This window comes from Mauremys mutica, chromosome 7 (assembly GCF_020497125.1).
Source record: "Mauremys mutica isolate MM-2020 ecotype Southern chromosome 7, ASM2049712v1, whole genome shotgun sequence".
Taxonomy (NCBI): domain Eukaryota; kingdom Metazoa; phylum Chordata; order Testudines; family Geoemydidae; genus Mauremys; species Mauremys mutica.
The window spans coordinates 109,788,890-109,802,099 of record NC_059078.1 but is presented as its reverse complement, the minus strand read 5'-3'; the positions used below and the strand labels follow the sequence as shown (position 1 = coordinate 109,802,099).

Below are 13,210 nucleotides of genomic sequence, written 5' to 3'. Positions count from 1 at the left end.
ATTTTTGTATAGTTTCCCCTTTTGAAATTAAATGCCACAGTGTTGGGCAGTTGAGGTGTTCTTCCCATCACAGGGATGTTGAATGCTATTGTATTATGGTCACTATTTCCAAGCGGTCCTGCTATAGTTACCTCTTGGACCAGCTCCTGCGCTCCACTCAGGATTAAATCTAGAGTTGCCTCTCCCCTTGTGGGTTCCCATACCAGTGCTCCATGAAGTAGTCATTTAAAGTATCGAGAAATTTTATCTCTGCATTTCGTCCTGAAGTGAAATGTTCCCAGTCAATATGGGGATAATTGAAATCCCCCACTATTATTGGGTTCTTAATTTTGATAGCCTCTCTAATTTCCCTTAGCATTTCATCATCACTATTACTGTCCTGGTCAGGTGGTCGATAATAGATCCCTAATGTTATATTTTTACTAGAGCATGAAATTTCTATCCATAGAGACTCTATGGAACATGTGGATTCGCTTAAGATTTTTACTTTATTTGAATCTACACTTTCTTTCACATATAGTGCCACTCCTCCCCCTGCATGACCTGTTCTGTCCTTCTGATATATTTTGTACCCCGGAATGATTGTGTCCCATTGATTGGTCTCAGTCCACCAGGTTTCTGTGATGCTTATTATATCTATATCCTCCTTTATCACAAGGCACTCTAGTTCACCCATCTTATTATTTAGACTTCTGGCATTTGTGTACAAGCACTTTAAAAACTTGTCCCTGTTTATTAGCCTGCCTTTTTCTGATGTGCCAGATTCTTTTTTATGGGACTGTTTATCATCTGATCCGGCCCTTACATTATACTTTTCAGTCCTCTGCTCCTGACTATAACTTGGAGATTCTCTATCATCAGACTCTCCCCTAAGAAAAGTCTGTGTCCGATCCACACGCTCCTCTGCAGCAGTCGGCTTTCCCCCATCTCCTAGTTTAAAAACTGCTCTACAACCTTTTTAATGTTTAGTGCCAGCAGTCTGGTTCCACTTTGGTTTAGGTGGAGGCCATCTCTCCTGTATAGGCTCCTCCCATCCCAGAAGTTTCCCCAGTTCCTAATGAACGTGAACCCCTCCTCTCTACACCACCGTCTCATCCACGCATTGAGACTCTGAAGCTCTGCCTGCCTACCTGGCCCTGCGCGTGGAACTGGGAGCATTTCTGAGTGCCACCATAGAGGTCCTGGATTTCAGTCTCTTCCCTAGCAGCCTAAATTTGGCTTCCAGGACATCTCTCCTACCCTTCCCTATGTCATTGGTACCTACATGTACCACGACCACCAGCTCCTCTCCAGCACTACACATAAGTCTATCTAGATGCCTCGAAAGATCCGCAACCTTCGCACCAGGCAGGCAAGTCACCATACGGTTCTCCCGGTCATCACAAACTCAGCAGATGGGTACTCCCTGGCTCTTTGCCAACATGTGTTCCATTTGAATAAGGAATATTCATGTCTTTGGTTTCATTAAAAAATGGGACAGTACCTCAGGTGATACAACAGCATCTTCTTATACATACCTTTGGGCCATAGTCACTTTGACTGCCCTCCCAGTCAACAGCAGCAAGGAACCAGGGGAGAGAGCCAGGTCTATGAATCCCCTTCCCTCCTACCTCCATCAGACCAGTGACCAGCCACTCTGGGACGACAGGCCACGCAGCCTACCCAAACCATGAGGAGGCTCATCATCCTGTCAGAAGCAGCTACTAGGCTAGCCTGTAAAAGGCCATTAAGCCATCTGAAGTCCTACAGCCATTAATGCAGGCAGCAGAAGAGAACTTTCACCTCCTGATATCACCAAACATTCCCAGTACTAGACTTTCTCCTTTCGGACTCTAACATCTGCTTCCATCACTTTCCCTGCTGACCTACCTCACTCCCCTTCCCCATCATCATAGAATATCAGGGTTGGAAGGGATCTCAGGAGATCATGTAGTCCAACCCCCTGCTCAAAGCAGGACCAATCCCCAATTAAAATCATCCAACAGATTTTTGCCCCATATCCCTAAATGGCCCCCTCAAGGATTGAAGTCACAACCCTGGGTTCAGCAGGCCAATGCTCAAACCACTGAGCTCTCCCCACCATATATCATCCATCATATACTTCTCCCTCACCATCTCTATTTTTATCCTCCCTTTTCTATCCCTCTCTATCCACCTTCTCTTTCCCCCTATTAATTTATCATTACCCCCCACCTCCATTTCCCTATTCCCTTCTTACCACCCTTCCTTGCTTCAGGGCCGCCCAGAGGGGGGGGCAAGAGGGGCAATTTGCCCCAGGCCCCGAGCCCCACAGGGCCCCCACGAGAGTTTTTCGGGGGCCCTGGAGCGGGGTCCCTCATTTGCTCCGGGGGGCCCAGAAAACTCTTGCGGGGCCGGGCGCAGGAGCTTCTTCGCTCCCGGTCTTCGCCGGCGGGGGGTCCTTCCGCTCCAGGGCGGAACGACCCCCCGCTGCCGAATTACCGCCGAAGACGGAGCGGGACCCTCCGCCGAAGTTCAGCTCGGTCTTCGGCGGTAATTCAGCGGCGGGGGGTCCCCCGCTGTGGGTCTTCGGGGCACTTCGGCGGCGGGTCCCGGAACGGAAGGGCCCCCCGCCGCCGAAGGAGATAGGAGATTAAAAGAGCAGAGTTTAACCAAATCAAATAGCACAAAAACAAGTTACAATTTACAAATGGGAGTCAAACATTACATAAGGACCTGATCCTGTTCCTGTGGTAGGGAATAAAGGTTTGGCACTTTACTAAAGCAGGATCAAGCTCCAGGGGCTATTTGAAAACATGCACATTGTCATTACTTAAGAAAGGCTGAATTTTGAGCCTGGCCTGAACATCTGAGACAGACACTATGCAGATGCCTGGGTACATGAGAAGGAAATTGCACCCTGCCCCTTCTGAGAGTCAGTGGGAGTTCTACCCATTGACTTTAATGAGGACAGGATCAGGCACCTTGTTCAGAAGTTTAAAAACCAAGAAGTCAATGTGTGTCAAATGTAAATAGGGCCTCCTGCCCTGTTGCAAACTGCATAATATAAACTAAAACCCAGCAACATGACAAGACAAAGAAGTTATGTGCTGGTATAAATAATAGCTGGCACAAGGGATGTCTAATGTATAAATACAGGAGATGTCTGATCCTTTGCTACAGTAATTACCTATCACAGAACAATGAGGAATAACTATAGCAAACTCGTCATCAAAGGCTCCCACTCCCACACCAGTATGAAAAAGAAAATCAATACCAGAAATTACGGTATAAAAAGGGAGTTTGTTTTTACCAGAGATATTGTTTTTCTAATACTCTTTTACAGTATGGGATACAGATCTTGTTAAATCCTGCAACCCCCTACTCACTGAAGTAGTTGCAATAGTACCAATGGGATTACGTGCTTGAATAATGCAGAGAGGTCAAAGGGGGATTTGAATGTATATTGCATGATTAAGATGCAAAATATACACTATATCCCTTAAGAGAACATTGTACTTGTAGGGCTTAATTCTAATTGGTTTTATAGTGGGATAACTCCATTGACTTCAGTGGAGGCACTTTTGATGTCACTTGCATCAATGTTAATCAGAATCAGGCACAGAGAAAGGAGCATTTAAAGAAAATTCAAATATATTTTCCTTCTTTTTGCTCCACGTACAACTCCATTGGGCCCAATTATGGCCACAGGCGGGGAGCAGGTAAGCACCTGGAAATCTCTAGCAGAGAGAGGAGTAGAAGGGATAGATTTCCCTTTCTAATTAATGCTTCCACTAAGTATGTGCAGCGCTTGCTCTGTTGTCCATGAGTGAGGCCATGCTGGGCAGCAAATAATAAAAATTCCACCTAGCTCTTCACAAAGGAGGTCAGTATCAATATCCTTATTTTATAGATGGGGACACAGAGACACACTGAAGTGAAGTGAGTTGTCCAAGGTCAGCCATCAGGCCAATGGCAGAGGCTGCAATAGAATGCAGGCCCGCTGAGTATCAGTCCAGTTCTCTGTGTTATTATATGTAGTCTTATCAACTCCTTCAGTGATTTTGCACTTTTATGCCAACTGGGGAGGTAAAAATTCCACAAGGACATATTACTCTAGCAAAAGGCTGCTGGTTCAATGTAGAGACAATTTGAATGGTAGACCTAACAGGATGAATTTTCAAAAATACTATAGGTGCCTAAGCTATATATTTTAAAAAGGAGCCTGGTCATGAAGAGGTTTTTATGCACACAAAATGTGCAATTATGTGTGTAAAAACAGATTAATTGCAAATGCAAAACATCAACTGTGTGAGATTCATAGTCAGATCCCTCACTCTGCTGCCAGACATGGGACTCCAGAATGCTTTCAGTATTTACAAGGGACAGCACAGGAGTGCCCAGCATCTGAGTTTCTGGGTTCTGCTTTTCCAGAATGGGGTATATAGGCCACAGTCTCCAAGGAGAGAGGAGGAGTTGTCCCTTGGAGAAGTTGTAGAATGAGGCAAGCTTACTGGCCACACTCAACTCCATGGACTCCAACCAAAAGGAACATGCTTAGTGCAGTAGCAGATGCTGGAACTCTGATCAAAATGTATATCATGTTTTGTTGTAATATCTTCAGATTTTTTTTAGTCCTTTTATATCCTTTTGAAATGAAGTGATGTGCAAATAAATATTATTGCAAATGTTGACTTAATTTATGTGACTCCAGAGTATAAATTAATTTGTGATTGCTGATGTACTAATACATTTTGGGGATTAGAGATTATAGTCCAGTGTGAATCAAAAATGGATATTTGTTAAATATTGGAAAACAGACAGGAAACATATCAGGAAATTGCACACTGGTTTAAATAATCGTATTTGGGTACACAGGGTTACTCATCACTTAAGTGGTAATGATGAGGGTTAAAGCGTGCTGTCCTGCTTTCTTGACGTGTAGTTTAAGGGTGTGGTAATTTGCTACCTTCAGATTTGTTTTCCATATACACAATACTGTATAAACAGCATGCATTTATCTTTTTTCTGTTTAATTGCTTTCTCTAACTATTCTGTCCCATCATCTCTTCTTTTTCCCTTTCTTTCTTGAGGAAAAAAATGAACAAACTTAGATCAAACTTTAGAATCATAGACAGCAAAATTAGCATGTACTTACAACCAGAGAGAGTTTCTCCCTTGTGTGATAATGCCAGTGAACTTTGTTAGCCTTCGAGCATCTACTTCAATCCACTGGTATGGGTCATTTCGTCCTGCACACCAAGCACCGTCATAAAAATCATTTTCATTAACACCTGCCTGAAAAGAAGGCAAAGCTGTCTTTATAAATCATCATTGATAAATCAAAAGCCTTTCATGGAAAAAATAAGAGAACATGAAATCATCATTCATTCCATTCCTTCCTTTGGTCACACATATGTTTTAGGACTTTGATGGAGTGCCCCTTCTCAGGACCTATATACATTGGGAAAGAAAACATCTTGGCCAAAGTGGAAAAATATTTTAAAATCATTTAAAAAGCCAAGATCCTGACACATAAATTTAATTTAGTGTTGACTGGCCTGATTTTGAACAGGGCTTCAACCCAACCTACCTTTCTGTGCCAGCAGTCTCAGAAAGGTCTCTGTCCAGCACAAATTACCCATGTGGTCTTCTGAACTGTGCAAATGTCTATGTGATAGACTGACTCACTTAGAGGAAAGACTCCCCTGTTGTGAAACCCTGGCCTTCTCCTCCAAAAGTAGTTCTGGAGAACAGAGAGTTCATGCAAATGGGATCAACATATTCCACTCAGGGACATTAATCTTCATCACTGGGGACATCCAGGCCTCACAACTAGTCAGGGTCAGAGATTATATCAGAACTCAGGAATACTTGATGCCTAGTCCTGCATGTAAACCACTAACTGTAAATGTCTTACACGTATTGTATTTGTCAATAAAAAACAAGCACAGTCTCCCAGCTTTTTCAAATGAGGAGGAATGACTCAGAGCTGGCCATATAAAATCCAGATGAATGCAACTGAATCTGAGGAAATTGCAATTAAGCAATAACTACCTGATCATAGGCCATTTCCTGGGAAGTTATGACTAGCTGCAATGTAATTAGGTGTGGAGGCACTCTGAGGGCTGTTAGCTTCACCTGGTTAGTAAGCCCCTGTAAATACCCTGCACCCAGGTGGTTATTGCTATTATAAAGGACAGAGGCTCTTTGCTTTGTTCATAGCCACTACACACAGGCTTTTAAACACTTGTATACCTCCTCCTCACTCTGTTTTTCAGGAGTTATAAAGTGCACTTCTTTGCAGTCATGGCAATTCCAAGAATGGCTCACAGGCAGTTGTAATGCTTGGTATCTCCTAAACAACTCCCAAGAGCTAGCCAGGGAGACTTTATAAATATGTATTAAAGATAAATAGGATAAAACACAGGTACAAATGCATTTTTCCTGTGATACGATTTCATTTGGTGTATATGGAAGTAAGCATGTGGATTATACGTCTGGGATAGGTCTAGAGAATTAATGCCTGATACATAAGGGATGATTCACGCAATCTGACTAAACATTCAATAACTTAGATCCATACTTGAATCTAGAAGTCTAAACTTCTGAGGTGATCAAAGTTGAGATTCTAGTGAGGTCACACACCCAAAGTCTTTGATTTCACATTAGTTCAGTTAGAATTCCTGATTTTTCCAAATTTGATAAAACCCAATCAAATTATAACACAGAAAATGAAGTTTACACACAAGTCCAACTGCAAGGGGTAGGGGAAATTCCATTAACACCGAAAGATAAATTATTCAGAAAGAAGCAAATACTGGGAAAATAAGATAGAAACTAAATAGGAACATTGCCAAGATTGTTTATGGAGAAGAGTCATTACTTTTTTCCAGGGAGGTTTAGTTAAAAATACATTTTAAGCTGAAGTGAAATATGAACTATCAGGATTTGACAAAGTTACTTGTCAAGGAAAGTCAAGACTCTCAAGGGGGCTTGATTCACCATTGCAATAGCCTAGTTTGCACTGGTGTAACTCCACGGATTTAAAATGGAGTTACACTGATGTAAAACTAAGGTAACACAACAGTGCCTCAGGACCAGACACTGACTCTTTCACTTGCACCAATATAAAATCAGAAGTAACTCAGCTGAAGTCTATGGAGTTAAACTAGTGTAAAAATGATATGAGAGAGAGAGAGAAGAATCAAGCCCTGGCTTGTTAGTGTAAATGGTTTAAACAGGCATAGTTCCATTGAAGTACTGACTTGAGGTTCTGGCCCCCTGACTAACAATAATCCTTCAACTTTGAGTGAACATGCCCCTCAAAGCCCACAAGTTTTTGACCAGTCAGCCAGCCATCTGCAGGGTTAGATTTTGTTTCCTCCCAGTGTCTTCTGGTGTGTTTTTATCATCATCGGGGTGCTGGAACAACTTTTATAGTGGGGGTGCTGAAAGCCATTTAACCGAACTATAAACCCTGTATATGTAATGGAAACCACTTCAAGCCAGGGAGTGGGGCAGCACCCCTAGTTCCAGCACTTATTTTTGTTTCCTTCTACTGAAGCATCAGGGATTGCCATGGCTGGAGATGGGACATTGGAAGGGGAGGGTCAGGGCTTTGAGGTGGTACTGAGCATTCTCTCTCTCAGGTTCTTGGCTGGCTGGTTCTTGCTTACATGCTCAGGGTCACTCTAACTGATCACCGTGTCAGGAAGGAATTCTCCCACAGCTCAGATGGGCAGTGACCTTGGAGTTTTTTTGCCTTCCTCTGTAGCATGTGGGTGCATGCCTCATGCCAAGATTATCTGGATATATCTTACTGAATCATTTTCTTGCCCTTGCAGGTGCCTCACACTGGTGCACCTTGGTCCCTCCTATTCTCTGCCAATGGTCCATACTGGTCTAGTCTCCTGGGAGCTGTAATGCTTTAGTCTAATTTAAGTTTTTTGATCCAGTGTGCAGGGGCTGGGTGGTGTTGATGGCCTGTGATATGCAGGATGTCAGACTAGATGATCGGGTGGTCCTTTCTGACCTTAAACTCTATGACTCTGTTGCTGGTTGGCTCCTGCTACAACGTAATCCAGAAAGTAACTAACTGTCAGTGTTGCCATGAAACTGAGACCCCACTCAATGGAGCTGATGAAATAAAATATGTTGAAACAGAGATGGGCCTTGAACTGTAAAGTTAAGATCCAAACTCCTGCAAAGTTCAATCAAAGTTGATTGAGGTTTTGGTTCAGGCCCATATCTAATTCAGAATGAGACCATTGCTTTATAAATGGGACATCTGAGGGTGAGGAAAAGGTGAACGCGGAAGTGGATGATAGAAAGGAGAATGGAAAAGAACAAGACCAGCGATATACGAGAAGCCTTGTTTGCCCAAGTCATTGAAGCACATCCTTAAGGCCCATTGCTTTCAATAAAACAAGATTACATAGTAAAAGTTAAGCACACCTTTAAAAGCTTTGCTGAATATGGCTGGACTTAAGCATGTGCTTAAGTGCTTTTCTGAGTCAGGGACAGAAAGAGGGCATAAAGATGAAGTCTGTTTTACTTGTTTCTATTCTGTTTTTTCCTTCAACTTTTCTCCAGCTACTAGAACATTTACTATGTAATTTATCAGCAATTTGTTTATTGCTGTTTAAATATACTATTTTTAAAACTCAAGATGCTTAATTCATCAAAAATTCTTAAAATAGGCTTTTCCTGGGGAAAAATATCCTAAAATTAATTAAATTTTTTAAAGCCATGGTACTGTAATTTGTTTTTAAAAAGGTATTTGAAGTCCTTAAACTTGCCTTATGGCCACCTTTATATTTTGTTTCCATAAACTTATGTTCTTAATTAACTCTTTAGTAGTTTAAATTGTGATAGACCTCTTTTCATGATTTTAATTTTCAGTCCTGGTTATGTGATACCTATAATCAAATATTAAGCCAAAGATGGATCAAAATATACATTCCCATGTAAAATATTTACATCAATTTAAACTTCCATGTATTTAAGGGAGTTAAGGGATTAGAATTATGATTTAAGCATGGCCAAAAGTGTAATATTTTGAGAGTTCATTTTTAAGCACCGATTCAGTAAATTTATAACTAATAGGATGAAGGGATTAGTGGAAGGAGGAGAGAAGATGGGCTGAAAGTCAATCAAAGTATTAAATCAGACCATTTTAGTCTTTTAATTTGCATGTTAAATACTTTCATTTTAGAGATTTCAAACTCTGAATCCAGGTCCAAGTTGGTTAAGATCTATATTACATTATATTTGGATCTATAGCCAAATCCCCAGATCTAAATGTTCTTGAACTTGGAGTTGGAACTTTTTCAAAGTTCCAGGTGTTCAGGACTGGTAATCTGATGCAGACCACTACAGATTGCAAACCCAGATATAAGCCAAGATCTGGATCTGAAATCTGTTTATAGAGTTTTGATTATGGCTCAGCTCTCAAATATATTGTTATTTTTTAACCCAATGCTGGCATGTGGAATTAAATGGCAGCACTTTCGGTGACTTCAGTGGGAGCAAGGACAGACTTTATTACCATACAATACATGCCAAAGCAAGTTCTTTGTTGCTGTGCAGACTAGTAAAGTCAATGAGTTAGCACAGGGTGTATGTCAGTGCAGGTTCTGACTACTTTTGAGTTCCCTGATTTTGGTATGATATATTGTATTATTCAATGTTGCAGACAATGGCTGACAGTTGAATCTAGACAAATTTAGACTGGAAGTTAAGCGTACATTTTTTAACAGCAAGGTGTTTATTTATTTATTTATACACACCCACACCCACCTCAGATATGTTCTAGCAATTATTGGGGGGCGGGGGAAAGAGTTCTATGTGTTGTACAAGAAGTCAGACCACATGATCACAATGGCATCTTCTGGTCTTGAACTCTGTGCATCTACTCCTATAATGTGGTATTAAAGTACAACATAGGACCCAGTTCTGCCTGCAGATATGTATCTCCCATTAATTAAAGCACTTCTATTGAATATATCAGCACATTTTTTGAGACAGTGGCCAAGTTCATAGGATTTTAGACAGAATCAGGTGCCATGGGTTCTACTTCCAGTTCTGCCATTGACTCAGTGTGTTCTTAGAGAAGTCATTTAACTTCTGTAGGACTCAATTTCCCCAGCTGTAAAGTTGGAATAGTAATGCTTACTTACCGCTGTTCAGCAGTTTGAGATCTTTCGATCCAAACATTTTTATAAGTGCTAAGTATAACATTCAATATATGCAATATATATATATTTATTCCTGGTATGGGCTTTTTTTTAAATGCCCTCTAAAATTGCACCTGCAATGATTAAAAAATTATATAAAATATAATATAAAAAATAATTTGCGTGCACAGCTAAATAGGATTTCAGCAGACCATTGCTTGCCTATCAAGTCCCTGTAAATTCAGCTCTTAGATACTGAAATTCAAGCAAAATTGTGGGTGCAAATGATTGTTCATAAGGTACCTGAGTGTAAATTTAGAAGTAAGGCTGAAGTCTCATAGAAAGTTCATCCATCTTTTTAATATGACAGCAGAGCATGTCTTCTCAATTCATAATTATGGTTCTCTTTCCAAATACAAGACAATAAAAATTGTCCCATACTATCACAATTCAAAGAGCCTACTTTTGTATCAAGGGTGAAGATACTAAGCCCTAAATGTACTAAAAATACAGAGGCAGAAATTTCAGTCTTCTGTAAAATGAACACCCAGTAAGTCAGCTGCAATGCAAGTAATTATTTATACCTGTAGCAATCTATCCATGTTTAACTTGTACATAGTTCCTAATGGGATGAGGACAACAGTTAGATCCGCTAAAGGCAATAATTATTTCACCACAGGGAGCTTGTAGATCTGAAATTGCTCAGGACTTGTACTTTCAACCAGCTCATGATCCTTTTAGAGTAGTTACTGCCAACATAAAGGAGTGGCAGCATAGAAATATCAGGGTGCATATTACAGTACATCAAAAACATAACTATCATTTGCTTAATTATAACTGCAAAATGTCATTAGCATTTCTTTAGTTTGAAGAAACTTAAGTACCATATTTGTGTAATAGTCAAAAAATGATTAGGAGTACTTGCGGCACCTTAGAGACTAACAAATTTGAGCATAAGCTTTGTAGGAAGATATCTATACACAGAGAACATGAAACAATGGGTGTTACCATACACACTATAAGGAGAAAGCAACAAAGAATCCTGTGGCACCTTATAGACTAACAGACGTTTTGCAGCATGAGCTTTCGTGGGTGAATACCCACTTCTTCAGATGCAAGTGGTGGAAATTTCCAGGGGCAGGTTTATATATGCAAGCAAGAAGCAAGCTAGAGATAACGAGGTTAGATCAATCAGGGAGGATGGGGCCCTGTTCTAGCAGTAGAGGTGTGAAAACCAAGGGAGGAGAAACTGGTTCTGTAATTGGCAAGCCATTCACAGTCTTTGTTTAATCCTGAGCTGATGGTGTCAAATTTGCAGATGAACTGGAGCTCAGCAGTTTCTCTTTGAAGTCTGGTCCTGAAGTTTTTTTGCTGCAGGATGGCCACCTTAAGATCTGCTATTGTGTGGCCAGGGAGGTTGAAGTGTTCTCCTACAGGTTTTTGTATATTGCCATTCCTAATATCTGATTTGTGTCCATTTATCCTTTTCCTTAGAGACTGTCCAGTTTGGCCGATGTACATAGCAGAGGGGCACTGCTGGCATATGATGGCATATATTACATTGGTGGACGTGCAGGTGAATGAACCAGTGATGGTGTGGCTGATCTGGTTAGGTCCTGTGATGGTGTTGCTGGTGTAGATATGTGGGCAGAGTTGGCATCGAGGTTTGTTGCATGGGTTGGTTCCTGAGCTAGAGTTACTATGGTGCGGTGTGCAGTTACTGGTGAACTGCAGTAACAGCCAGTTACTGGTGCAGTTACTATAAGGAGAGTGATCAGTTAAGGTGAGCTATCAGCAGAAGAGAAAAATAACTGTTTGTAGTGGTAATGAAAATGGCCCATTTCCAGCAATTGACAAGATGTGAGGAATTGTAGGGGGAAAAAAACCAAGCATGGGGAAATAGTTTTACTTTGTGTAATGGCCCATCCACTCCCAGTCTTTATTCAAGAATAATTTAATTTAATGGTGTCCAATTTGCAAATTAATTCCAATTCAGCAGTCTCTCATTGGAGTCTGTTTTTGAAGTTTTTTTGTTGTAATATTGCAACGTTTAGGTCTGTAATTGAGTGACCAGGGAGATGGAAGTGTTCTCTGACTGGCTTTTGAATGTTATAATTCTTGACGTCCGATTTGTATCGATTTATTCTTTTACAAAGAGACTGTTCGGTTTGGCCAATGTACATGGCAGAGGGGCATTGCTGGCACATGATGGCATATATCACATTGGTAGATGTGCAGGTGAACGAGCCTCTGATAGTGTGGCTCACGTGATTAGGTCCTATGATGGTATCCCCTGAATAGATGTGGGCAGAGTTGGCAACAGACTTTATTGCAAGGATAGGTTCCTGGGTTAGTGTTTTTGTTGTGTGGTATGTGGTTGCTGGTGAGTATTTGCTTCAGGTTTGGGGGCTGTCTGTAAGCAAGGACTAGCCTGTCTCCCAAGATCTGTGAGAGTGATGGATCGTCCTTCAAATAGGTTGAATGATGTCCTGGAGAGGTTTTAGTTTGTGGGGGGAGGGAGTGAAGGTGATGGCTAGTGGTGGTCTTACTTTTTTTTGTTGGGCCTGTCCTGTAGTAGGTGACTTCTGGGTGCTCTTTTGGCTCTGTCAATCTGTTTCTTCACTTCAGCAGGTGGGTACTGTAGTTGTAAGAATGCTTGATAGAGATCTTATAGGTGTTTGTCTGAGGGGTTGGAGCAAATCCAATTGTATCGTAGAGCTTGGCTGTAGACAAAGGATCGAGTGGTGTGGTCTGGATGGAAGCTGGAGGCATGTAGGTAAGTATAGCAGTCAGTAGGTTTCTGGTATAAGGTGGTGTTTATGTGGCCATTGTTTATTAGTACTGTAGTGTCTAGGAGGTGGATTTCTTGTGTGGAATGGTCCAGGCTGAGGTTGATGGTGGGGTGGAAATTGTTGAAGTCATGATTCAATTCCTTAAGGGCTTCTTTTCCATGGGTCCAGATGATGATGTCATCAATGTAGCGCAAGTAGAGTAGGGGTGTTAGGGGACAAGAGCTGAGGAAGCATTGTTCTAAGTCAGCCATGAAAATATTGGCATATTGTGGGGCCATGCAG

General features: G+C 41.3%; 1 protein-coding gene across 4 annotated transcripts in view; it reads right to left on the bottom strand.

Annotated features, from left to right (window-relative positions):
- The window catches only part of CPXM2 (carboxypeptidase X, M14 family member 2), a 126,331-nt gene that overhangs the window by 63,508 nt on the left and 49,613 nt on the right, over nt 1–13,210 (bottom strand). For all 4 annotated transcript variants that reach the window (XM_045025689.1, XM_045025688.1, XM_045025691.1 and 1 more), the window contains one exon: nt 5,117–5,256. In XM_045025689.1, the coding sequence (XP_044881624.1) occupies nt 5,117–5,256 (140 nt within the window). The remainder of the gene's footprint in view (nt 1–5,116; nt 5,257–13,210) is intronic.